The 26477-nt window shown below is 41.4% G+C and overlaps 1 protein-coding gene across 1 annotated transcript; it reads right to left on the bottom strand.

The window, feature by feature from the left end:
• Positions 1–343: 343 nt before the first annotated feature.
• On the bottom strand, positions 344–5960 carry MRPL53 (mitochondrial ribosomal protein L53). The gene is made up of 3 exons (XM_069854275.1): positions 5851–5960; positions 3207–3319; positions 344–1531 (listed from the first exon to the last, which is right to left on the bottom strand). The coding sequence occupies exons 1-3, from the start codon at positions 5937–5939 to the stop codon at positions 1404–1406; spliced, it is 330 nt and encodes a 109-aa protein (XP_069710376.1). The 5' UTR covers positions 5940–5960; the 3' UTR covers positions 344–1403.
• Positions 5961–26477: the final 20517 nt, after the last annotated feature.

Raw genomic sequence — 26477 nt, 5'->3', positions numbered from 1 at the left:
TGGACCCATCTGCCCCAATCGTCTTATCTTGCAAACACATGAAGGCAGCCACCATAAAATATCATCAAACATCTTTAGCACAGCTCTGCTTCTCCAACGTATCACCTTGAACTTCAGCATCCTGTTGAAGAAGCTGCAAAGAACGACCTTGACAGTGCTATTTAAAACAATGCTGTTTTCAGAAAGGACAATGTCCATTTACAATAATCAGCAAAAGAAAGGTAAAAATCGTTTTGGATTTGTGCCCTAAGTCTGCTGCCAAATTAACTTTGGAAAAATATATACTACAATTTTACAGAACTTGGATATCTGATTAACACCAGGTAGAACTAATGCCTCTCAATGCTACTGCATGTGCAATTCTCAAACCTGGAACTTTATAGTTACATTTTCATTACCAATTGAACTAGAACAAAACCGATACACATTAAATACGTGTGCAGTTGACACCTTCACCTGCACAGCCTGAGGAGAGATCAACCCTCCCAAACCCACAGAGCTTTGCAATACAGATGAGACATCTAAGAACACACTTCAACAAATAATAGGGTTGGACATAGGGCTATGAACACCAAATAAAGCCTTCCCTTTGATCTTTGTAAAATATTTAATGAAATCTCCCAAAAGTGACAAAAATATTACAAAATCAAACTTCAAAGATAGCCCTATTTTGCAATTACCAAAATCCCTAACTTACCCTTCCTTTTGAGGTAACCTTAGCTACTTTTATACAGGACAAGTAGATCTACTGTGTATTCACATACCCATTACCTCATCACTTTAATTGCTGAGCTAAATTTACAGTCTAGCAAATTTCATACTTTCTTGAAAAACAGAGGAAGTAAATGGGCAGGGACTTAGCAACAAACATGTTATAAATATAGCATTACAAAATCCACTCTGTATTTGCAGCTTGCTATCCCTCAGCTAAGTCAGTAATGAATACTTTCAAAGTTCTCTTTAAATTTAATAATTTTCAAAAATAATAACCACTGTAATAGTATTTCGCATTCCACTGAATAGCAATCTTGTAGGAAACAATGTCCAAAGAGATCTGTCTTCATCATAATATTACTTTAATAGCTAACGTGCATTATTCACATTTATACGCAAATACATGTGATATTAGTCCGATAAGCAGATGACTTCGAGGCAACTGCTTAGAAAGATGTAATTCACACATCTCAAGTCTGACCCACTAGTGTTAGAAGATTTGTTGTTCCACTAAGTTCTCCTCCAGTTAAAGATGGGGAACATTTATACAGCTTGTTCTGCTGCATGTTAAACTGGTCAGTGTTTCAGCCATCTTCCTCTTTCAGATTTTGTTGCATAGCAGAAAAGCATTCTGTGCAGCCTGCTGTTTTTAACACATGTAAATGCCAACGCAATTATTTTTCTGTTCTTCAACGACTCTTCTTCTTGCTCTTCTCTTCTTCTTTAAGCTCTTTTGCATCACACCTGGACCCCAATGCTGTTAACATTTCTATTGTTGTTAAGTTGGCTCCCTTCATTATCAATCGCTCTCCATCAGCTGTAAAGGGAAAAAATATCCAGAAGTCAAACTCTTAAGTCACAATTAATTTAGTCTGCAGTTCTGTTTTGCATAAATAAATCCAAATACCCTGCTCATCTTGTCCGATTAGAAGGTTTTCCACTTAGCAAGGAATCGGATTATGCAACACCAACAAACAAACATATTAAACCACACACAATACACATGTAGTTTTCATTTCTGCACTGCACTACTGAAAAATCTGAAACATTTATCTAGATATACCTATAGCAAGAAGACATATTTATGGAGAATGTGCCCTCAAAATCATCTAACAGAAGGCGCAGAAGGCACTGGAAGGCATAACTTTCACACATGGCTCAGCATTTTAGCAGCATGTTGTCCACGGTCGTTTAACATAGTTCTTTAGCGAAAACAATGAATTGATTTACACAATCTGGTGGTTATGATGTAAGAAAACAGAGAGCACTATGATTTCTAAAATTCTGAAATAAATTAGTTTAAAACAAGGAGAAGGCATAAGTTAAGTATTGTACCTAAGATAATTATTTATTTATTCAAAAATTTGCAGATAAAAAGCCATACTCAAACCAGTAGCATGTATGTCATCCAAGTTCCAACCCTGTGTTTCCTAACCCTTCACTTGGTAAAAAAACAGGTCTTAAAATATGAAGAATTGTAGCTCTTGGCATCAGTGGAATAAATTGTTTTGGTTTTATGCTGTAAAAAACATTAAGCTTTACTGCTTAAGTCTTAATACATCGCAGTTAAAGGCAAGGATGGGAAAGACAGAGGCGTGGGGGAGGGAGAAACAAGCAATGTCAACAGGAAAATAACTAGACTGTCCTCAGCAAAATTGATTACACTCAACACTCTTGACATTTCTACTGATTTATAAAATATATGGAAGTTTAAAGAAAAGGGGGTAGCGAGAATCGATAATACTGAAAACTTTAATGGTCTACATGACATATTAGTCCATTACAGCACAGCAGGAAAGAAGATGCAGCCAGAGAAAAGGACAAAAGCAGATTAGAGCCATCTGTTCACAGCCTAGATTCTGGGCCACTTCCAGAACTGATGAAATTTCCACCACCAATTCTCTGCCTGCTCACTATATCCTCACAGGAAACCAAGAAATTTGTTGTACATCAGTTGACCTCATTCTGCAAGTCCATCTGCACATGTATGGTCTTACCCCCATGAGCAGTTCCTTTAAACTGTATAGCAGATCAGTTGCATAAGCACCTAAAAGCATTTAACTTCTCTGTTCTCAAGACTGAGGTGCCTCCACCAGAGACAACATAAAAAAAATTGTTCACAGAAAGTGAACAGATGCTAACATTAAAACAGAGCTATACTTACTTCCCAAGAACTATATGTGACTGCAAGGTCATACAAGTACGTCACTACAAAAGTAGACTCAACCCTAAAGCTAAGCAGTTCTTTGATCTAAGATCCATCAGACCTAAAACTCCAGCACAAAGACACATATGCACATTTATATACACAACAGGCTGTTAGTGATTCCCCTGCCCTTCTTTCCTCCCAGCTGCACAACATTTATCTGTTCCTCAGAACTGAAAAAAGCCCAAACACTGTAAAATAAAAAAAAAATCACAAAAAGGACAGTAACATTGTAAGCACACAAACATGGAAGGCATTTTGTAAAGATTAAAAATGAGCTCCTTACCAAACATAACATCTACAAGTGGTTCAGACCCATCATGTCTCACATCAGCAGTCACTTCACAGTTTTTGTTAGTAGCCTGGATTTTTTTATGGTTTATGCATCCAAGAAATTTTCTGAAAATATATTTGAAAATATACTAAATATGATATAGACATAAATTATAGTAAGTATATTTCTCTAACTAATTTGAAAATAATTATATTGATGGGCAACAAAAGTAAATCAAAATAGGATTCTTATTTAATAATTTTATGCAGGCACTTCTTATGAAATAATCACTCTTAAAAACCCAAACGGATACTCCTTATATGCTGACACATAAAAAACATACAAAAGAATTTTGTAAAAATTCAGCGCATGCACTTCCTGTGTTTCTCTCAGCTAGGTTAGTAACAATAAGAAAAATCAGCAAAGCAATTTTCATTTTTCCTTACACACCACTGCTTGCCAGTGTTCTATTGTTTGGGTTTGAGACAGCATTTATTTATTTAACATCATGGGTCTCCTGCCAATTTCTGAAATGCATGACAGCTACTTGACATTCTGGCAGCTTAAAGACATTCTAAGTTGTGCTACTAAGTTCATTTCAAAAGTAGATGTGTCTGTAAAGCTACTGCAAATCGACATTTTACAATTATCGATGCAGAACTTGCATCACTCAAGAGGCATAATTACTTCGATTCCTCCGACAGATAATTACCAAGATAGAGCCAGCAGCCGTTGCCCCCTCTCTCTTCCCATTACCAGCATTTGGATTAGTGATTACAGACTCTTACCCACAAGTTCAGCAACTGAGAGGGGCATCTCCCGGCATCATTTGGTAAAGCTAAACTGCACGTGCCCACATGCAAGGGTCTACGCTTAGGCAAAGATACTCCCGAAATCAGCACAAAATGAATGCTGTGTGCATCCTGGCAACACTTAGCATGAACCTTTATGACAAATACAGTGTCTTCTCATTCTGAAACGTTAAGATTCTGCTCAGGCTAAATTACAAAGTCCTGATAAATGCAAGCCTTCAGAAATGGTGTGGCCAGCAGGAATAGGGAAGTGACTGTCCCTCTGTACTCAGCACTAGTGAGGCAACACCTCAAATACCGTGTTCAGTTTTGGGCTCCTCAGCACAGGAAAGACATTTTGTTGCTGAAGCATGTCCAGAGAAGGGCAACAAAGCTGGTGAAAGGTCTGGAGCACAAGTCTTACGAGGAGTGGGTGAGAAAGCTGGGACTGCTTAGTCTGCAGAAGAGCACACTGAGGGGACACCTTATCACGCTCCACAACTGCCTGAAAGAAATGTGTAAAGAGGTGGATGCTGGTCTCTTCTCTCAAATAACAAGTGATAGGACAAGAGGAAATGGCCTCAAGTTGCACCAGGGCAGGTTTAGACTGGATATTAGGAATAATTTCTTTACTGAAAGAGTGGTCAAACATTGGAACCGGCTGCCCAGGGAAGTGGTGAAGTCTCATTCCCTGGAAGTGTTCAAAAAGCCTGTAGGCGGGGAACTTCAGGAAATGGTTCAGCAGCATGGTGGTGTTGGGCTGACAGTTGGACTTGATGATCTTTGAAGTCTTTTCCAACTTTAATGATTCTATGATTGTAAGATCATTAAAGTAAAGATCATTAAAGTACAGCAGATGCATAAGTTTGGGGAAAGGGTGTTCTCCTCCAGAGAGGGAACAACAGATGCTGCTTGTGGTTTGCTCCCAGGACATCTTCCTACTCATTCTGGCTACAGAGACAGTAAGTCCAGGTCACTGCAGCAACAGCAGCTTCGTTTCTGCACCTGCCAGTGCTGTGACCTGTGCAGCAGCCAGCTGGGGTGGCTGCTCTCCCCACACTTTGACTACCTTCATTCTCCTACCGGTATGAGGGGTGCAGGCCTGGGCTAAAAATTCTGGAATATAAACACTCTAAAGACTCGTTCTGGAGTTTCAGAAAACAAGCATCCTTTATCAGGCCTGGGCAACACAAGGGAGTGATCTCCATCAATCATGGAATCAGGAAAAAGCTATTACACAATCTATTTCCTACTTACGTGCATACGTATAGATTTTCCCAGAAATCTTATACATATTCTATTACTTTCAAAGGACTAATTTTAATGTCGTTACGAACTTCACAACAGTGAAAACTCTTGCTCATTTGGAGCTGGCTCCAGCTCTGCCTGACCTTGCATTTGACACAGAGATCATTTCAGAAAAGGTGTTTGTTCAGCACAGATCACCCTGAACACACGACGTTATCATCTCCGGAGAACGAACAGCGTCCGGGAAAATACCGTTTGAAACAAAAAGTGCTACCAGAGGGACATTTTGTCTAACTTTCAAGAAGCTCCAATTACTTAGATAAAACCTATCTCTACTTTAGTTTAAATCAAAAATATTCCACTTTTTGTAATAGTAACTACTTCTTGTAGCGGGGCGAGGCCGCACTGCGGTCCATGTGACCCCCGCCCGCCCCAAACCGCTTCCCTACCCTAAAATAAATGAAAATACAAGCAAAGCGTCCGCACCCACCCCTCCTCCTCCTCCTCCCCCACCCCCCGGGCCGCGCAGCGCTCGGAGCCCGCTCCCCGGGTGGTTCACAGAGCGGGGAGCCCGTCTGAGCCCGAGCCCGGGCCCGGAGGCCAGAGCCCGCCCTCACCTCGTGCTCTCCACGTTGGGCTCGAAGGGGCAGAAGCGAACCACGATGCTTTTCACGGGCCTCAGCACCACGCGGATCTTGGACGCCATTTTCTTCCTGTCGCTCCGGACTACAACTCCCAGCAGCCCCCGCGCGGGGGAAGGGAAATGGCGGCGGGCGCGCAGTCCGCCCCGCGGGCGCCTGGGAAGTGTAGTCCAGGGCAGCCTTCCCCAGTCCCCCGTGCTGTCGGGCTGGCATCCCTCTCACGATTGTAAAAATACAATTCTTGTTATTGGGAGGCTTCCAGTCAGGATCAAAGAGTCTCAATATTCAGTTGAAAATCGTGGAGATCCACAGATCAATAAAGATTTTCGCCTCAAGTTGCACCAGGGATGGTTCAGATCAGCCATCAGGAAAAAAATTCTTCACCAGAAGGGTTCTTAGGCAGTGGCAGAGGCTGCCCAGGGAGGTGCTTGAGTCACCATCCCTGGAGGTATTCAAAAGATGGGCAGATGAGGTGCTTAGGAATGTCGAATCATAGAATGGTTTGGGTTGGAAGGGACCTTAAAGATCATCCAGTTCCGATCCCCCTGCCATCCCACTAGATCAGGCTGCTCAAGACCCATCCAACCTAGCCTTGAACACCTCCAGGGATGGGCAACCAGTTACAGTGTCTCACCACTCTCATCGTGTAGAAATTCTTCCTTATGTCTAGTCTAAATCTGCCCCTCTCGGGTTTAGACCCATTGCCCCTCGTCCTATCACTACAACCCTTTGTGAACAGTCCCTCCCTAGCTTTCTTGTAGCCCCATTAGGTAGCTGGAAAGAGTTGATGGTCTGAAAGGTCTTTTCCAATTTAGTGATTCTATGATTAATCTACACAGTGTAAATGGTTGCCGTTCAGCCCCGGTGATGTGAGGTAGCAGAGTGCTGGTTACTAGGCTGATTCCAAAGGGTCAGATTTTCCAGACAGGGTTTCTGAATGTTTTAAAAATATCAAAGATTCTTCTCTGTGTCACTCAGACAAGAAGAAATCATGGCAATTGTTGCTCTGTCTTGAATAACTGACAACATATCCACATATCCATCTCCATCTCAGAGGGATGTCAGCCACCTGCCCGACAAGCACCACACAACAACCCAAGATGCTTGGGGCCAGGCTCATTCTTGGCTGTAGATGGAGAGGGACCAGCCTATCACAGCTCCTCTCCTGCCCTGCTAACACAGCAGGAGCAGTTACGGGGAAAGGCACACTTTTGGCATGAAATTGTCATAAAAAAACCTTCTCTGGGATGTGAAGCAGAAGTAGCAGGCCCTTGTGCTGTTAAGACTGCATGCAGGAGGCAGAGGGCGTGGGAAACACTTACGGGAAGCTGGTGTATGTAGGCTGGGTTTGGTTTTTTTATGTTAAATCTGTTCCTGTGACGTGACAGCTTTTAATGTCTTCCAGAAGTGGTTTATTTAATACAATTGAATAGACATGGATATTAATGAGGACAAATAAGGAGTAGGCAGGACAAGTAGGATAAATTAGAGGCAATACTTTTCCATACATCAAACAGAAGAGAGACTTGTAAAAGGCAATGTTACTTGAAGTGAACCTATTTTTCTTTTCTGATATGTCACAGAATCACAGAATTATGGAATTCTCAGGGTTGAAAGGGACTTCTGGAGATCATGTAGTCCAACACCCCCTGCTAAAGCAGGTTCACCTACAGCAGGGTGCACAGGAACCTATCCAGGCATGTTTTGAACATCTCCAGAGAAGGAGATTCCACAGTCTGTCTGGGCAGCCTGTTCCAGTGCTTTGTCACCCTCACAGTAAGGAAGATTTTCCTCATGTGCAGGTGGAACTTCTCTGTTCTAGTTTGTGCCTGTTGCCACTTGTCTTGTTGCTGGGCACCACTGAAAAGAGTCTCCATCCTCCTGACACCCACCCTTTAGACACTTATAAGCATTGATAAGATCTCCCCTCAAGTCTTCTCCAGGCTGAACAGACCCAGGTGTCTCAGCCTTTCCTTATAAAAGAGATGCTCCAGTTCCCTAATCACCCTTTTGACCTTCCGCTAGAGTGTCTCCAGTAGTTGCTTGTCTTTCTTGAGCTGGAGATTCCAGAACTGGACACAGGACTCCAAATGTGACCTCACTGGTGCAGAGTAGAGCAGGAGAATATCCCATCAGACGCAGCAGTTGCATATCCAGCCTTTAACAGAGGTTCTGGGATGCTGGTGTTGTTGGTGTCAGCTGTGTGTTTCCACTAGATGGCAGGAACCCCCTGACAAACGGCGGCAGCCGTCTCACCGCTGGGTTCTGCTCCTCAGCACTGAGAGAGCTTCTTAGTGAGGGTTAGGGATGGGATGGGACAAACCCAATAGGAATGGCATTTAAAAACGCGGGGTGAATTTCTGTGGAATGTTCAGTAAAGACTCCCGCTTCCAATCTACTGTGTTAAACTGTGTTAAATGCCTAGCACCCCCTGTTAGAAGCTTATCTTTGTTTATTGGAAGTCTTCTTTTTTAAAAAATCACAGTCATTGAGAAAATTCATCATCTTCACTGAGATTTAGCCAAGAGAAATTAAGTAGTGGGGACAACATTGTTTTAATGTTTAATGCTATTACTCTTTTTTTTTATCATAGCCTTTTCAGTATGGAAAAAAAAACACATTTCAGTGAGATATATTTTGAAAGACTCCACTGTAACCAATAAATGACTGATTTAAATAGGAATTTTTCCTCTTTAGTAGGGTCAGATACATGACCAGGTAAATAGTGTATTTTACGTTTAGTAAGCAAATGGGCCGGGCCCAGAGAGTGGTGGGAAATGGTGTGAAATCCAGCTGGAGGCCAGTGACAAGTGGGGTTCCCCAGGGCTTGGTGCTGGGTCCAGCCCTGTTCAATGTCTTCATCAATGATCTGGATGAAGGCATCGAGTGCTCCCTGAGCAAGTTTGCGGACGACACTAAGCTGGGTGGAAGTGTCGATCTGCTGGAGGGTAGGGAGGCTCTGCAAAGGGATCTGAACAGGCTGGACCGCTGGGCTGAGTCCAATGGCATGAGGTTTAACAAGGCCAAATGCCGGGTCCTACACTTGGGGCACAACAACCCTGTGCAGTGCTACAGACTAGGAGAAGTCTGTCTAGAAAGCTGCCTGGAGGAGAGGGACCTGGGGGTGTTGGTTGACAACCGACTGAATATGAGCCAGCAGTGTGCCCAGGTGGCCAAGAAGGCCAATGGCATCTTGGCTTGTATCAGAAACAGCGTGACCAGCAGGTCCAGGGAGGTTATCCTCCCTCTGTACTCAGCACTGGTGAGACCGCTCCTCGAATACTGTGTTCAGTTCTGGGCCCCTCACCACAAGAAGGATGTTGAGGCTCTGGAGAGAGTCCAGAGAAGAGCAACGAAGCTGGTGAAGGGGCTGGAGAACAGGCCTTATGAGAAGCGGCTGAGGGAGCTGGGGTTGTTTAGCCTGGAGAAGAGGAGGCTGAGGGGAGACCTCATTGCTCTCTACAACTACCTGAAAGGACGTTGTGGAGAGGAGGGTGCTGGCCTCTTCTCCCAAGTGACAGGGGACAGGACAAGAGGGAATGGCCTCAAGCTCCGCCAGGGGAGGTTTAGGCTGGACATTAGGAAAAAATTCTTTACAGAAAGGGTCATTGGGCACTGGAACAGGCTGCCCAGGGAGGTGGTTGATTCACCTTCCCTGGAGGTGTTTAAGGCACGGGTGGATGAGGTGCTGAGGGATATGGTTTAGTGTTTGATGGGAACGGTTGGACTCGATGATCCGGTGGGTCTCTTCCAACCTGGTTATTCTGTGATTCTGTGATTCTGTGAAATATAAATTAAAAAAATTCAACATGCCTTTCTTCATCATAACATAAAGAGCTTGATGTATTCCATTTAAAATCTGTAGCAAAATTTCCATTAGCTTCTGTAGCAGCACTAAAGGAATCAGCAGAGGACTGGGAAAGAAAGAATGATCACTGATTTTTCTTAGGGGTCCATTCTTCACACTGCTGCTACAACATATGGCATTAAAATAAAAACTTAGAAATATGCGTGGCAAAACCATGGAACAGATCCTCCTAGAAGCTACCCTAAAACACATGGAGAACAGGGGGGTGATTAGAGACAGCCAGCATGGTTTCACCAAAGGCAAGTCCTGCCTAACCTTCTGGCTTTCTATGATGGGGTAACCACATCAGTGGACACAGGGAAACCAACAGATGAAATCTATCTGGACCTCTAAAGCCTTTGACACAGTCCCCCACATCATCCTTCTCTCTGAATTGGAGAGAGATGGATTTGATGGGTGGACTGTTCAGTGGATAAGGAATTGGTTGGATGATCATATTCAGAGAGTAGTGGTCAACGTCTCAATGTCCAAATGGGGATCCATGACAAGTGGTGTCCCTCAGGGGTCTACACAGGGACCAGTGCTGTTCAACATCAAGGATATAGAGAGTGAGATCAGGTGCACCCTCAGCAAGTTTGCAGATGACACCAAGCTGAGTGGTGCATTTGTCACACAAGAAGGGTGGGATCTCATCCAGAGGGACCTGGACAGGCTGGAGAAGTGGGCCTGTGTTAGCCTGATGAAGTTCAGCAAGGCCAAGTGCAAGGTCCTACACCTGGGTTGTGGCAGTCCATGATTTCAGTACAGGATGGGGGATGATGTGATTGAGAGCAGCCCTGCAAAGAAGGACTTGGGGGTGCTGATTGATGAGAAGCTCGACATGAGCCGGCAATGTGCGCTCACAGGCCAGAAGGCCAACCATATCCAGGGCTGCATCAAAAGAAGCATGGCCAGCAAGTCAAGGGCAGTTATTCTGCCTCTCTACTCCACTCCTGAGACCCGATCTGCAGTATTGTGTCCGGTTCTGGAATCCTCACTATCAGAAGGATATGGAACTTTTGTAATGGGTCCAGAGGAGGGCTACAAAGATATTCAGAGGGCTGGAGCACCTCCCATATGAGGACGGGCTGAGAGAGAGTTGGGGTTGTTCAGCCTGGAGAAGAGAAGGCTCTAGGGAGACCTTGTAGTGGCCTTCCAGTACCTGAACGGGGCGGAAAAGAAGACTGGGGAGGGACTTCAGAGTGATAGGACAAGGGAGAATGGCTATAAACTGGAGAGGGGAAGATTTAGACTAGACTTTAGGAAGAAATTCTTCCCGATGACAGTGGTGAGACCCTGGAACAGGATGTGCAGGGAAGCTGTGGATGTCCCCTCCTTGGAAGTGTGCAAGGCCAGGTTGGACAGGGCCCTGAGCAGCCTGGTCTGCTGGGAGGTGTCCCTGCCCATGGCAAGGGGGTTGGAACTGGATGATCTTTAAGGTCCCTTCCAACCCAAACCATTCTATGATTCTATGAAAACCAGTTTTATATTTGCTCTAGTGCATTCTTATAGTAATTTCATGAAGATTGTTTAGCTTACGTTGCACAACTAAATGAAGAGAAAATTTTATTTACTCCTTTCAACACCTGATCAGTTAACTTTTAAACATTTATTGTCAACAGTAGAAGTTGCATGTTTCCCCTTAAGTCATCTCTTCAGAATCACCAAAAACCATCTTTGCTTTTTCAACTAATTTTTAATGTTTTGAAGTCCAAGAGATTCACAATAATAGGGAAGAACAGGTATCTGGTAAATTAAAGGCTTTCCCTGAATAATAGACCGCATCTGTGAAATGAAACCAAGGGGCCATGAGTAGGAATGTCCTGTCTTCAGATGCTACATTACTTGTTGGCAGCCAAGTCTTTCTCCACACTTAGTCTAGGTGTAATTGTTGTTTCTGATGGTAATTCTAGTGAAAGTGCTAACTTTTCCAGTTACTAAATTAGACAGATAACAATAAAGTAACACAGCTTTTTAAAAAAACCCAAACGTTTCTTCATCTGCCTCTAAAGCCAGGTTGTAGTTAACCCCAGTATGTTGGACTACCCTCAATTTATACCAGAGTAACTCCAACTGACCTCTGAAGCACAATATTTAAACGCCATTTCAGGAAAGCTGACAATTTATCCGTGAAAGACCTTGAATCAGTCTCTCTAGCCTCAGCAAATAATCCAGGAACTCTCAGTTGTCTGCATTTGAGACTGTTCTCTGGAGGCAGCCTTGGGAAACTGAATGATTCATGATTCTTATACCAAGTGATAATCATACACATTCATAAAGAATAGTAAAAATGAAGAGAAATAAATGTTATATTATTATAATACAAACAATTCTAGTATTCCTTTAACCAAGCTGGTCTTTTTTATTATAAATGCTGCCTCATCTCAAGTCTACAGGTTTTCATGTAATTAGTTTCACTGAACTGTAGTCATGAGCCCATAGATGATTTATACCTAAGCACCATACACGGCAAGTAAAAAATGCAGACATGTTTTACACTTTAATTATAAAGTCGGGCAGAAAGGGACTATAATATTAATGATACAAAGTCCACGTTCATCTTTTCTCATTGATCCTCCCAGGTCTCTTAGATCCAGGGAGGATTCTTCTGCTTTTCCCTCTGTTCCTTATTTTTCACTTTTATTTTCTGTAATGTTTTTTGACTCTAGAAAGGCCCACATTTCAGAGCTTTTGAAATCCAATACCCACATAGTTTGGGGCTGCCTAGTTTTAGCACCTTGGCTCTGTCTTTTCATTGCTTTTTAGTTAATTTTTTTCCTTAGAATCTGGTGATCTTTCAGATTCTTACAAAACATGGCATGAGAGAAAGCTCTCAGTGCTGTGTTTCAGGTATGGTATTACACCTTCATGCTCTTACTTGATTCAGGAGTCTTGGGTCATTATCTGTTTGTCCTCAACTGATTTCTTCCTCTGCATCTTTACCCTTTTTTCCTGATTTTTTCCTAAGTCTTATCATAAATGTCAATAGGCCCAGAATTCAGCAATCAAAATGTCACGTCTGCACATCTAATTATAATGCTGTGTAGTCCAGGAATAAAATGTAATGCTGCCTTCAGGGCAGTAGCTAGTACTGAGGAGAAGTGAGCCAACACAAATCCAGCAGCCTGCCTGTTTTGCGCTGAGGTGATGCTTCCAGATGGCCACCCAGAAGAGTCTCTTTGAGAAAGATGGTGTGCTGGGCCTGACAGGAGAAACAAATTATTTCTGGAGACAGAAAAACACTCTGACAAGTGCAGTACCATGGAGCGTAGCTTCCTAAGAGCAATGGACAGAGGTGGTCAAGATCACAAAGGACGTGTAGAAAGTCGTTATAAAATAATAGTGCCACATTGAAAGGCATGTTACGTTGAATTCCCTATCATACTGGAGGAACACTGCCTATAGTCATAAAAATATAATCCAGTCTGTGTTTTCTGTCTGGTTTTGTTTCTTTCTTTGAACTGAATATTCTTACACCATATGTCAGTTGCTGAATTTTAAAAATATTTCTCAAAGAGAAGAGCTCTTCAAGGTCCTGTATCCTCTGAAAACTGCAGAAGTAAAACACAGTTTTGTATTAACAGTACTGCTAATTTTGCATCTACTTTATAAACAAATTAATAGTTGTATCCCATTAATGTGACTTTCAGAAATAAAACTAAACTCAGCCAGCAAAGGTGCTTGGTTTATAATTCATTCTGAAATAGTAACTCCGCGTATCAGTTGAGAAAAGCTTTTATTGGGAGTGAACAAACAGATTCCGTAGTTGCTATTTCCTCCTCTGCAAATATGTATTTCTGTTGTCTGAGGTTAACAATAGCCAGCAGAAATGTTTGCTAAAGTAATATACAGCATTTAGGTGGCTGAGAACATACTGGTGCCAGTTCCTAACTTTTGTACTTTAATTTTTTCAGGATAATACTGACGTTTTTCAAGCTATGCTTGAGATAGAGCAAAAGCTTTGATTCATGGGTTTTTACTTCCCTGTGTAATAAATACTACATTGAATACAAGCAGCTATGATTTGGGGTTTTATGTTGATTTAAAATACAATGTTGCTTCCAGCAAAGAAAGTTCATTATCATTACAGCACAGGGCACAAAGATGAGCTGAAATGAATGGCAACAACCCAAGCTTAACACCTAAGTCCTTGAGGTCTGGAATCTGTGCTTGAAACTCCAAGTTGATCACGTATGTAGTTTTACTTTAAAGGTCCTTGCACATGGTCATCCATGGGTATGTTTCTATTTCACAGACCTAAATCTAACAGAGACATTGTTATAATTTAAGAGGGAACAGATTTCCAGAAGTGCAGAATTTGGAGAAAGGAGTTGTATTGGAATTTGAACTATGTGTTCAAATGCTTCCTGCAGGTTTGTCTGCACATTGGATAACCTGTTATAGATTTTGAGGAGCTCTGCAGCATATTGAAACTTGTACTGCTTTGCTAAGGGCATACTTCAGTGCTGTGAATATTGTAAGCAAAGCAGTTTGTTTTCACTGTCATCTGCTAAGAATAGCCATGCCTATAGATTGATGTCTTAAGTTATTAGTATTGTCAGCAAACTACAATAATATTGCTCAATTGAATGTGGTGACAAGCCAATTTAGTCTCTCTATACACATTGATTCTTACCCTGGCAAGAACTTTCACCTGATATTCTACAAGCTTATTTGTGCATCAGTTTTAACTATTATTTTTATAGTGTTCAAGAAGGTATCTAGGCATTACTTACATGTAAGCCATAGAATATCTTGCTGTGGTTTGAGTTTAAGTAGGATCAGCTTCCAACTCTTAACTCAGTTGCTCTAAGTAACTTAATTTCTCTGAATGCTAACTGCATGTTTTTGAGACAGTGTTCTTCTCTGAAGTGATAACACAGGACATCAGTATGCAGGGAGGCCAATGCTTATATTTAACCAAGGTCATCCTCAAACTTGTGGAAAAGGAGCTGCACCTGTGAGGAGGAACAAATGAGGCAGGTGACCCTAAACTGACCAACAGAGTATCCCATCCCACATATGTTATACTCAGTATAAATCTGAGAGATCACAAGGGTCCAGTGTGGACCTTGTTTGCGTGGTTGCTTCTGATCCCAGTTCCATACATTCCTGAATACAATTCCTGAGTCCAGCTTCCTCCTAGCCATGGACCCACTCCATCATGAGTGCTCTGTGGTTATTTGTGGTGACATATACTCATCGAGGGGTGGGCTGGGGATGCTATCTCATAAATCTATTAATATTTTTTACTTTCTAATTATTTCCATTGTTATTATTATAAATTCATTAAAGCTGTAGTTCTAGTTTCGAACACATAAATCTTTTCCCCCTCATTTCCCTCTCTCCTTTCCCTGCGAGATGTGGGGCGGAAGGGATTTTGGAGGCTTAACTGCAGGGCTTTAGCTGCCGACTTTGGCCAGGTGGGGCTAAATCATGACATACCTACTTAACACATGAAAAGTGAAACACAGAGTATCAGTCAGAAGACTTAAAGGAACTACCTGTCAAAACAGGGGATTGTTATCTAACCATTTTCTTTAACAAGTTTAATTTAATTATATCTCTTTATGAATGTAAGTAAAAGGTAACTCCTCAAGAGAGTAGAGATTCTCATTGTAAAGAATTCTTATCATCTATGTGACTAGGAAGGAGTATTTCTTTGAACTGTAAATTTAAGTATGCAATGTATACTTCGCATGAAGCTCATTCTGTTTGCAATCCTATGCTCAGTTAAGAAAAACCCCTAGGAACTGGCTCATGAATCTGTTGGTCTTAGGTTATGTTAGAATAACAGACATATGCTTCATCAAAAGCCTGCATTGCACAGGGAGAGTATGATTCAGTTGGTTTGACACAAGAATTCCAGATGCAATGCAATCAAATGATATGTACAGACATACTGTGGCAATTAGTAGAATAAAGGTCGGAGCCATATTGAAGTATTTGTCAGGTGTCTCATTATGTGATTATAATAATAGTGTAATAATTACATTATTCTGTACTAATTGAAGTATGTCAGAAGATAGTGGAGAACAAACAAGATAATGCAGGAGTTGTTATATATACAGAAGCTACATTATATAAACAATAGTCAACGGATGACAATTTAGATATGTATTCCCAGGGAAATCACACTACACAGGAGAAATGAGGACTATGGAATGCCATACAAATAGTAAAACTATTGAATTTTATTTTAACATATATTGCCATTTAATACTGGAATGAAGCAAGTATCTTTTTGTAATGTAGTGCTTTTCAATATGTGGACCCCTAATCATCTATGAATGTAGTGGTTTCATGAAGTATTATTTTAAAGATATAATTCTTATTGTTGGCAGGCTTCCAGTCAGGACCAAGGAGGCTCAAAGTCCACTTGAAAATTGTGAGGATCCACAGATCTATAAAGATTAATCACCACAGTGTAAATGGTTGCTGTTCAGCCCTGGTGATATGAAATAGCAGAGTATTGGTTACTAGGCTGGCTCCAAAGGGTCAGATTTTCCAGGCAGGGTTTCTGAATGTTTTTAAACTATCAAAGATTTTTCTCTGTATCACTCAAACCAGAAGAAATCATGGCAATTTTTGCTGTGTCTTGAATAACTGACAGCATATCCACAATTCATGCTTCTCTAACTACTTTCACTAAGTTAAATATCTCAGGGCCCTTAGAATAACCAATTTAATCCTTACATTTATACACTTTCTTGTATGAAGTATATACATACTAAAGAAAGAATGTATGAATCAGAGATCTCAAATACTTGTGTTTAGTTTCGGGCATATAATGCTTTTGTTCTGAGATTGCTTGATCAAATTTCACTTAGGGCAGTCACATTTTCCTCTCTAGTACTGATTGATAAAAATTTACCAACACTATAAAACTAGAAATATTTGCAATACATTTCTTTTTTATGCTGTTTTCTCATTTTTAAGTGAATGCACAGTGTATAAAGATAAGAGATTAAGAATTATATATAAAATTTATTTTCAAAAGATCATTTCTAGCAGTAAGAAAATTCATCTCTGCTTCTCAAAGCCTTATTGAGACACTTAGTGAAAAATCAAACATTTGTGACCAGGTATCACCCTACTAAAATAGCACTATAGAGATTAAAGCAAATATTCAAGAGATAACCACTTCAAAATGAAGGCAGAGAAATTGTTAAATTGGCTACATTTAGTCAAACTCTATCATTCCTGCAATAAGGGAGTGTGCATTCATTTAATGTCTACTGTAGTCCCCTCAGCAAGTCTATATCACCAAAGAAATAATGAAACAGCATTTTCCAAGGAGGCTTTTTCTTGAAAAATGTGTCTGTACTGTGTTGACTCCAGGTATAATAACAATGTGAGGTTTGGGAGATATGAGCTGTTCATGTCTGTGCATCCCTTGTACAGCAGCAGCTGGGTTTATTCACGTTACTGGAATAAGAGTGGTGTCTGACCTTTCATAGCCCGCTCCCATGCTACAGGCATCAAACAGGTTTGTCTCTGCAGACACTCTGTTGTCTAAACTAATAAGAGTGATGCTCTTGCCATGGCTGCACAGAAAGGAGCAAACCATTTGAGAAAGGCAGCAAGGCACAGCAAAGAGGCAACTGCCTGTGGCTTCACACAAAATACATTTACGACAGCAGGCAGCTCCTGCAGAATAGTTGTGACGAGCCGAAGGTCTCTCCCACCTCACCCTGCTTGCCCTGTTCTGTCTGTTGCGGGAGTTTCACATAACTGTCTTTCATCAAGCAGAGGTAATCAGCTCAGAGGAACAGATTTCTCTCCCTGTTTTATTAAAATATATATATATATAACCTACATTATTTCAGTTATCAAGTTGTGCTATTTAGTAGTGGTACAAGGTTTAAATCCTATGTTTCTCACCATCTTAATAAGATGGCCTTGCCTCCCCTCTCTGGGGGCTTTCGGGGCATAGTCAATACCTATAAACTCTGAAGATGTGATGGGAAGTTTCATCTCATTAAAGTGGTTCATGAAGGGAGATATCTTTATTCCCTCTTGTGATTTGTGTTCACAATTTCTGACCTTTCACATTGATGTTGTCTCACCGATACATTGTGTGCCCCCAGGGAGTGTACTTGAGTATGTCATAGGGCACCTCCCTTATCTGCTATAAGAGTATTATCTGTTTATAGATCACTGGAATAGCTCAATGAGTAAAATCGTTCTTCTAGAAGATCAGGTTGTGGGGAAATTATTTATATTGCTTGCAGAAATTGCTTCTTTTCTGCATTTTTCACTGTACTTATGTCAATAATGTAATTTTTTGCTCTTTAATGGCACAATTTCTCAGTAAAGACCAATTATCTTTAGGAATAGCATAGCTGTTGGGGTTTTTTTCCACTGTTTTTATCCTACCTGTCCTTCTGACTGTGTCGTGTTGCTAAGGTTTTTGGAAACTGGGTTATGACTCATCCTCTTTCTTCCTCTTAGAGCATCTCCAGGAGGCTTAAAGAGGGTCACACAAAAATACAAATGCAGGAACAGCTACCCAGCTTCCTAAATCTACAATACTTAAAGGAGTCCACATACTTCAAAGTGTCGAGGGGTTATGGGCACAGGTGACAGTAGGTTTCCAGAGCATCTCATTGCTACTTTGCAAGCCAGCAGTGCTGGCTTCAGCAGTCTCTCCTGGATCTCCTGCTGCTAGATATTTGTATTAGCCAGTTGGCCCTGTGTTATTGTAGCACAGCCTCCCTCTGCTCGTGCACCCCTAGCATAACTAATCATACTTGAACAGCTTGAGAGCTGCAGGTGGCTAAAGAGCCCCAAAATTGCCACCCACCATCTAACAGCAGTCAGCAGCTTCCAGATTGGTTCCAAGTCCTCGCAGCTAGTAACTACAAACATTTATTATTTTCTCCATCTCAAGAAATTAGACTGCTGCATTCTCACCCAAGAAATGTGGGGAGGGAAAGTCAAAGGAGGGAACTGTGCTGAAAGTAGTCTCACAAAGACAGATGGGGCCAAAAATATGCTGTACTTAAAAAAAACCCACAAGTCTAAACCATTCTCCATTCTCTGCATTGCTAAAATTTAATTTTACAAAGAGAAATGGCTAATCAGGATTCTGATCATCATTAGAAATTTCCCGAAGCTACCAGTGACTTAACTAAAACTGCTAATTTTTGAGCAACGCTGCACATCATTGCATAAAAATGCTCTTCCTGTCAACATCAGGTTTAAATACATGCACAGAACCATAGAATCATAGAATGGTTTCAGTTGGAAGGAACCTTAAAGATCATCTAGTTCCAACCCCCTTGCCATTAGCAGGAATACCTTCCACCAGACCAGACTGCTCCTTGAACACTTCCAGGGAGGGGGCATCCACAACTTCCCTGGGAAACCTTCCTAATGTCCCATCTAAATCTTCCCCCTTCCAATTTAAAGCTATTCCCCCTCATCCTGTCACTACACGCCCTTATAGAAAGCTTTCTTGTAGTCCCCTTCAGGTACTGGAAGGTCGCTATAAGGTCGCCCCAGAGCCTTCTCTTCCCTGGGCTGAGCAACCCCAACTCTCTCAGCCTGTCCTCCTAGCAGAGGTCATCCAGCCCTCTTGAATATCTTTGCAGACCTCCCCTGGACCCGCTCCAACAGTTCTATATCCTTCTTATGCTCAGGATTCCAGAACTGGACACAATACTTCAGGTGAAGTCTCAGAAGAGCTGAGTAAAAGGGCAGAATCACTTCCCTCAACCTGCTAGCCATGCTTCTTTTGGCCTTCTGGGCTGTAAGCATGCATTGCCAGCTCATGTCGAGCTTGCCATCAATGAGCACCCCCAAGTCCTTCCCCACTGGGCTGCTCTGAATCACATAATTCCCCATCCTGTAGTGAAACAGCACATTACCCCACCCCAGGTGTAGGACCTTGCACTTGGCCTTGCTGAACCTCATGAGGCTAACACAGGCCCACTTCTACAGCTTGTCCAGGTCTCTCTGGATGGCATCCTGTCCTTCTGGAGTGGCAACTGCACCACTCATCTTGGTGTCATCTGCAAACTTGCTGAGGGTGCACTTGATCTCACTGTCTATGTCATTGATGAAAATACTGGACAGCACCGGTCCCGGTACAGACCCCTGAGGGACACCATTTGTCTTGGATCTCCATCTGGACATTGAAACATCCACCACTACTCTCTAGATGCATAACTGGCTCCAGTTTACTTGAGAGTGATCGAGTTCTAAGAGTAAAAATCAGGAAGCTATACAAAAAGAAGTGCTGTGGGAATGACAATGTTTTATGTTTTTATGAAACTTTTCCATTAGGAAAAGCAGTCAGATGTGCAGCAGTCTTAGTCTACTTTCATATAGTAACTTTTCCATAGGATTTGCACAGCTCAAGACAATGCATGGAAGTGTGTAACATCTAGATGAAATACAGAATTTGTATCAGTCTGTTTGGCTAGTATCAATACATTAAGTGATCGCTTTGCCCCTTTAGGAGCCCCATGTGACCCGAGCAGCACTGGTCAGTCAGTGCTTTGAAGCTTGACTGAAAAGGTTCGTGCTTTATTTTATTGGTAACCATTCCAGAGAACCACTGGATGCAGAGAGCTGAAAAAGACATTTTATTCCAGGTGATGTTCAATAAAGAGATGTCTCAGTTAAATAAGAATGCTTTAAAACCTTTACATATTGTATCAATCACAGAATAAAGATGAAGAAGGAAGTTGATTGAAAACTTCTGATTAACAGTAGAAGTTAATACTGACACAGAGGAGAGAAACAAGAGATATGCTGCCAGCTGAATTCCTGAGTTTTTATACAGGAACTACTGAAGTCAGGTAACCAACAATGATACAGTAAGAACCATAAAAGCCCCTCAAAACAATAAGCCAAAACCACATTATATGATTTTCAGCAATTTGATAATGAAAGATAAGTAACCACAACAAACTTGGAAAAGCATCAAGCTGATGGTGCCTTGGAAATGTATTAGGTGGCCATGGGCACCTGTCTGTATATCGAGTCACAATTTGTGCAGAAGCATCTGATGCTTCCCATTGCTAATATTTCATTGCTGGGGTACATGTATTGAATCCACTGTTGTTCTGCAACAGAATGCAGCCCTTCCTGCGGTGACCCATGGGGCGGTGGCTCCCTGCTGATTCTCTGAGTCCATGGGAGCTAACTTCATAGCGTCACTGTTTCATCCAGCAATTGCATTTGGGTCCCTTCCCTTACTGCTCTCCTGTGCTCAGAGAGTGACTTTTCTGCACAAACAGGGGAGGAGAGATTCATCCAAAACCTTCCCTGCATATTAAGCAAGTTTAGACATGTTATCCTTCCTCTCTGTGCTTGTTTCTGGGATGGCACTGGTCAACTATAAAAAATGTGCTCAATTAGCGTCAATGGTTAGTTGTCATTAAATTTATCCAGGTGACATTGAGTCAAAATTCTTGTTGGAATTTCTGAATACAACTAAATAAAACATCTTTAATGCCAGAATAGCCTTCTAACTAATGCTAATTTAGTATGAATTCCTTAAAAAATGCTGAGTGCCAAATAAATGATGACTGTGTCTAATTGTGCCAACACCATGTAGAGCTCACTTGTACTTTGCAGCTAGACAAGTTGTATCAGATTTGCTTTAATGGTTTTTCCAGAAAGCATTTTCTTAAACTGAGGCACAGCTGAACAACGAGAACTTGTGCAATTCTTCTCTTGGATGTTTCACAATTTGATTTTTCAGCCCTCTAAATGTGAGATTCCAACTAAAGTAACAGAGCATGTAATGTTGGCAATATAAGGAGGTAATGTGAAATTCATACCTCACACCTGCTTTTCTATGCCACTTACGCTGTGCCAAAACGATACTCGTTTGTTGGAAGCTAAGCAACTATCAGATGCCTTTCACTTCCCTGACGTGTGCCACATGCCACAATGTGCTCCAAATCTTATTTGCATTTGAAGAAGAAAGAATCAGTCTTTTGTGTGTTTTTGCTGCAGTCATCTCTGTTGTATGGGTATTCCCTTCCTGGCAGGTATAGATTCCCTAATTGCTCCTGTCTGTCCAAGTGTGTCTGCTATTTTCTACATTATCTTCTTGTCTGTAAGACTTGTGACACCCTGATTACTTTTCCTAGTGCCCTAAACATATATGATGAAGATAAGCATATGTAAGGTAAAAAGCACTTCACATTTTTTTCTTTGCTGTATTTCTTGCTTCTTCTACTGGGTGCTGGCTGTTTTGCTTTGAGGGAACATTGATCTCCAGAACTCCAGAGAGTCTTCTACTATTTACAGGTGTGGAAAGATGCGTGTTTAAAGGATTCAGGTTTTCCCTACTGCCTCCTAACTTCATTGTTCTTCATAGCCACAGGCAGGCTGGAGAAATCTTGAGTAAACTGCTGACTTTGGATTTCTTTGGTTAAAGATGAAGAATGACGGCAGTAGAAAACTCTTGCTGGCTGCAATGACATCCCCCATTCTGCCCTTCATTGTTAAGGATGGATTCATTTTCCCTGCTGAACTTGTGCGAAGTTTCAAAAGGATCCAGGACAAAAAAGAAGTGGTAGAGTGCTCCACACCCGGACATGATTCAACAGTCTGCACATGGGTACTTACTGTTGTTTTAAACAGTGGGTGCATCCTGCTTGGCTTCCAGCTGCCTACCTTATGGGAAGGTGCAGCTCTTCCCGTAAGTCCCACATCATGTCTGCCAGCCTGTGCAGATGACTTGGATGTCCCAAAGTATCTCCAAAAGATATCTCAAGAAGTTGCTGGATTCTGTAAGCATAGCAAATATTGTAGTTGTATTCATTGGAGGTGGAATAAATTTGGACTGATCTCACAAAAATCATAGCTCTCTTTGGCGAGATATTTACAACATAAGATTTGGGTATTAGGAAACAAAAAAAAAAAATCAGTCTCACTAACATTCTATCTGCCAAAATCTACAAAAAATAAAACTGTAGATTATTTTGTGTGTTAATGTGTGTGTATTTTTCAGTCTCGTGAGTGTGCAGTTGATTCATGAGTAGAGATCAGCATACCCAATAATCAAAATGAATGGGAATAGAATATGTAATAGTGTTAACATTGTTATGAAGAGTTAGAAAAGAACTGACAGTTTGCCTGTGAAATATTCTCTTGTATGTGAGGAGGACAGGTCAGTGATAAATAATTTCAAGTGATTATATTCCCAGGCTACTTAATTGTGGCTACTTCAGCCATTTGGAAGCAGTACACAGCCGCTTCACACAGAGAGGGAAATAATCACAGAATCACAGAATAACCAGGTTGGAAGAGACCCACCGGATCATCGAGTCCAACCGTTCCCATCAAACACTAAACCATATCCCTCAGCACCTCATCCACCCATGCCTTAAACACCTCCAGGGAAGGTGACTCAACCACCTCCCTGGGCAGCCTGTTCCAGTGCCCAATGACCCTTTCTGTAAAGAATTTTTTCCTAACGTCTAGCCTAAATCTCCCCTGGCAGAGCTTGAGGCCATTCCCTCTTGTCCTGTCCCCTGTCACTTGGGAGAAGAGGCCAGCACCCTCCTCTCCACAACGTCCTTTCAGGTAGTTGTAGAGAGCAATGAGGTCTCCCCTCAGCCTCCTCTTCTCCAGGCTAAACAACCCCAGCTCTCTCAGCCGCTCCTCATAAGGCCTGTTCTCCAGCCCTTTCACCAGCTTTGTTGCTCTTCTCTGGACTCTCTCCAGAGCCTCAACATCCTTCTTGTGGTGAGGGGCCCAGAACTGAACACAGTATTCGAGGAGCGGTCTCACCAGTGCCGAGTACAGAGGGAGGATAACCTCCCTGGACAAATATCAGCATTGCTTTCTAAAAGGAAACAAAGAAAGGTGTTCTCCATTTGAAACTAGGGCCATTTATCATTTCCTGTACATTAACAGGCTTTGCTAGGTTCAACATAAAGGTAAAGGCAAAACACCTAAACAAATCTGACAGACCTTAGATTATACGACATAGATAGAAATTTGTGCTGCAAGGGACACGCAGAACAGAAATAGTATTTATTTGTTCCTTATCAGTATTTAAAATCAGAATGAGTCAAGTGATGTATTGGTACTTCCCAGAGGGACTGGAAGGAGAAGTTTCTGTAGACAAAGGTAAAAATATATGGGTTTACTTTTTCCAGCTCCCCATAAGGAAAACTTTAACAGATTGATCAGTATTTGGATGGAAGATATCTAAAGAAACCCAGGTGACTTTGGATGAATGTCATTGGTTATTTTCTGTTCATGGAGTGTTCACACTTCCTTAAGTTTATGTGACAAAGACTTCAGTGCTGAACTGCTGAAATTGGAGTGATAAGATTTTGTTGTAATTGATCAGATTTGTCCTAAGTTATTCCCTGGCTAGGTGACTATGTATGAATACAAATATTCAATTACATACATGTTTGTCCCAATAGCTTTGAAATTCACTCTCCAAATCTCTCAGCCAGCCAGGTAGATATTGTTGGGGCTTTTTTTAAAGTTTCACAGGAAGAAGACATAAAAGCAGACTTAAAAGTATAAATGGCTTAAAAATGGGATTAGAAAAAATCATGAAGAACACATTTATCAAGAACCGTTAAGTACAGTGTCTACACTTCAGCTCAGCTCTCTAAACCTGGAACAAAAGAGTACACAAGAGGGATACCTCAGTATTTGTGGCTTCCTTATGTTTCCTTACATTTTCTTCTGGACACAGCCAAAGACAACATTCAGGAAGACATAAACAACCACAGATTAAAATAAATCAAAAGCATAATTAGAAGTGCTATAGCACTTGAGCAGAGCTTTAACCAGTGGCATATCTTCTGGTGTGGGAGCTGCCTGGTGCAACTGCCTGACCACAGCTGAACTCAGGATCTGCTGGGACTGGGATGGGGCTGTAATGGGCAGAGTCTACTTGGGATCTGGACAGTATCAAAGCACTAATTGGCAGACGTTAGTATTAGTGGAGCAGTAATAAAGTAAAGATGATTTTGTTATTCCTCTCTGCAGCCACAACCAGTCTGTTGCGCAATTATCTGAAGAAAATCCCCACAACTAAATAAATCACTATGTCTGGGCACCTCAGGACCCTGAGGCCATATGCTTTTGGTTACACTGCTGTAAATCTAACTTAATCTTTCTGCATATGAAAAGAATTCCTCCTGATTTACAGTAGTATAGACCACAGCAAAATCTGCACCTATCTTTTCCCTCTACATATCTAATGTATTTTGGACTTTGTCTTGGGTTTTTTAGCAATACAAAGAAGAAACTGCTATAGAAAAGCTGTATCCATCTGTGATATGTAAAGATACTGTTTTCAGCCTAAATGGTGAAAATCAGGTCTCACATTGATACTTGAAGTTCTTGGTTTTAGAGACAGGCCTTTGCCTGGTGTGTTACGGACATCAGTGCAAGCACCAAGCAATACAGAGAATTTGTCTTGGTCACTGGTGTGTTGGACTGGTGAACGTTTTGTATTATGTACATCTAAGTAACTAGTTCTTAAAGCAGCAGAACTAATGGTTATTAATTTCTAGGGGACTCTTTCATGTTTAAGAAGAAGTAAAAATACCTGTCCAAGTATCTTCTGCACTAGAGGCAGATAGAAAGACTCTCCTTTCTGTAGATGCTTTAAATTAGCAATATAGTTACACTCTTTGAGTTCCAGTCATTGCCATAGTAAGGATAAGAACAGTTCATATCTTCTATCCATCTGCTTATCTCCAAGGAACTCATATGGATTTGAGTCACTATCTGTCAAGTGTGCTTCCATCTGTACACAGTATTCAAGATAAAAAGATGGGGGATTACAGGAGGACAGACCCCTCAGGAAGACAACAGGAGCATCAGAATCTCATTTCTAAATGAAAGCAAGTTAAAAATGTCGCTTAACAAGAACTGCATCTTTACTGTTGTATGTAAGCATCAGAACTGCCCCCAAAATTCAGGATCTGACCAAAGGTCAGACAATCACTATGTTGATGTCAACATGAGATATCACAAATCTCTGTGCCTGCCGAACCTTTCCCTGTCTTATCTGGTTTAATCAACCGTGATTTAGTGTGCAATAATTTATCTCTGAACAAAGGTGAAAGGTTGCAGCCAACTCCTTTTACTGGCATTTTTTAAACTGTGAGGAAATTGGCATGTGTTACAGCTCTGACATGTGCTAGAGGTGCAGTCAGGAAAAATTCTTTGAATGAAATTTGGATTCTTGAGTATTGGATGTCAACCAGGGTTTGAAAATACAGCTTGCTGAGCAGTTACAGACCTGCTAATTAGGCTCCTGGTTACTCCAGAGCAGCCTCAAAGAATGATTTGACAGCATAATATGAGTAAAATAAGACCATTGCTAGAAAAGCAAAACAATGAAATGTGAAAATATTGACATACCTAATCAAACCAGATATTTTTGCACAAATTTAGCATAAACTGATCATTTATAATATACATATGGAGTGAGATGAGTAATTTACATAGTAATTTGTTATATAGAGCATTGTGTCTGAATCGCCACTCTCAGCATGATTAAAAAGATCCAGTGCCACAAGTATTTTCAACATTATCAGTTAGAAGAAGCCTCTGTTGCTTTAACGAACATATTTCATATCCACAAAGGTCAGATCTCGTTCGAGTCGCTGGGACTTCTCCTGTAACTCATGACCCAGCCCAATATTCTGCTGTACTAAGGCAGATCCCTCAATACGTGTCCTCCCTCATGGCCCAAGTAAATTATGCCCTGGTATAACAAAAGCTCACTTACACGAAAAAGCCATTGAGA

This window comes from Phaenicophaeus curvirostris, chromosome 3 (assembly GCF_032191515.1).
Source record: "Phaenicophaeus curvirostris isolate KB17595 chromosome 3, BPBGC_Pcur_1.0, whole genome shotgun sequence".
Classification (NCBI taxonomy): domain Eukaryota; kingdom Metazoa; phylum Chordata; class Aves; order Cuculiformes; family Cuculidae; genus Phaenicophaeus; species Phaenicophaeus curvirostris.
Note: the sequence above shows the minus strand (reverse complement) of the source record. Positions and strands in the feature narration are given on the sequence as shown.

What these genes read in the sequence shown, in the direction of transcription:
- MRPL53 (XM_069854275.1), bottom strand. Translation starts at nt 5,939, where the DNA reads ATGGCGTCCAAGATCCGCGTGGTGCTGAGGCCCGTGAAAAGCATCGTG. An exon ending in CCCAACGTGGAGAGCACGAG is followed by an intron (nt 3,320 to 5,850) that starts GTGAGGGCGGGC and finishes ATATATTTTCAG; the next exon opens with AAAATTTCTTGGATGCATAA. An exon ending in ACTTGTAGATGTTATGTTTG is followed by an intron (nt 1,532 to 3,206) that starts GTAAGGAGCTCA and finishes TTCCCTTTACAG; the next exon opens with CTGATGGAGAGCGATTGATA.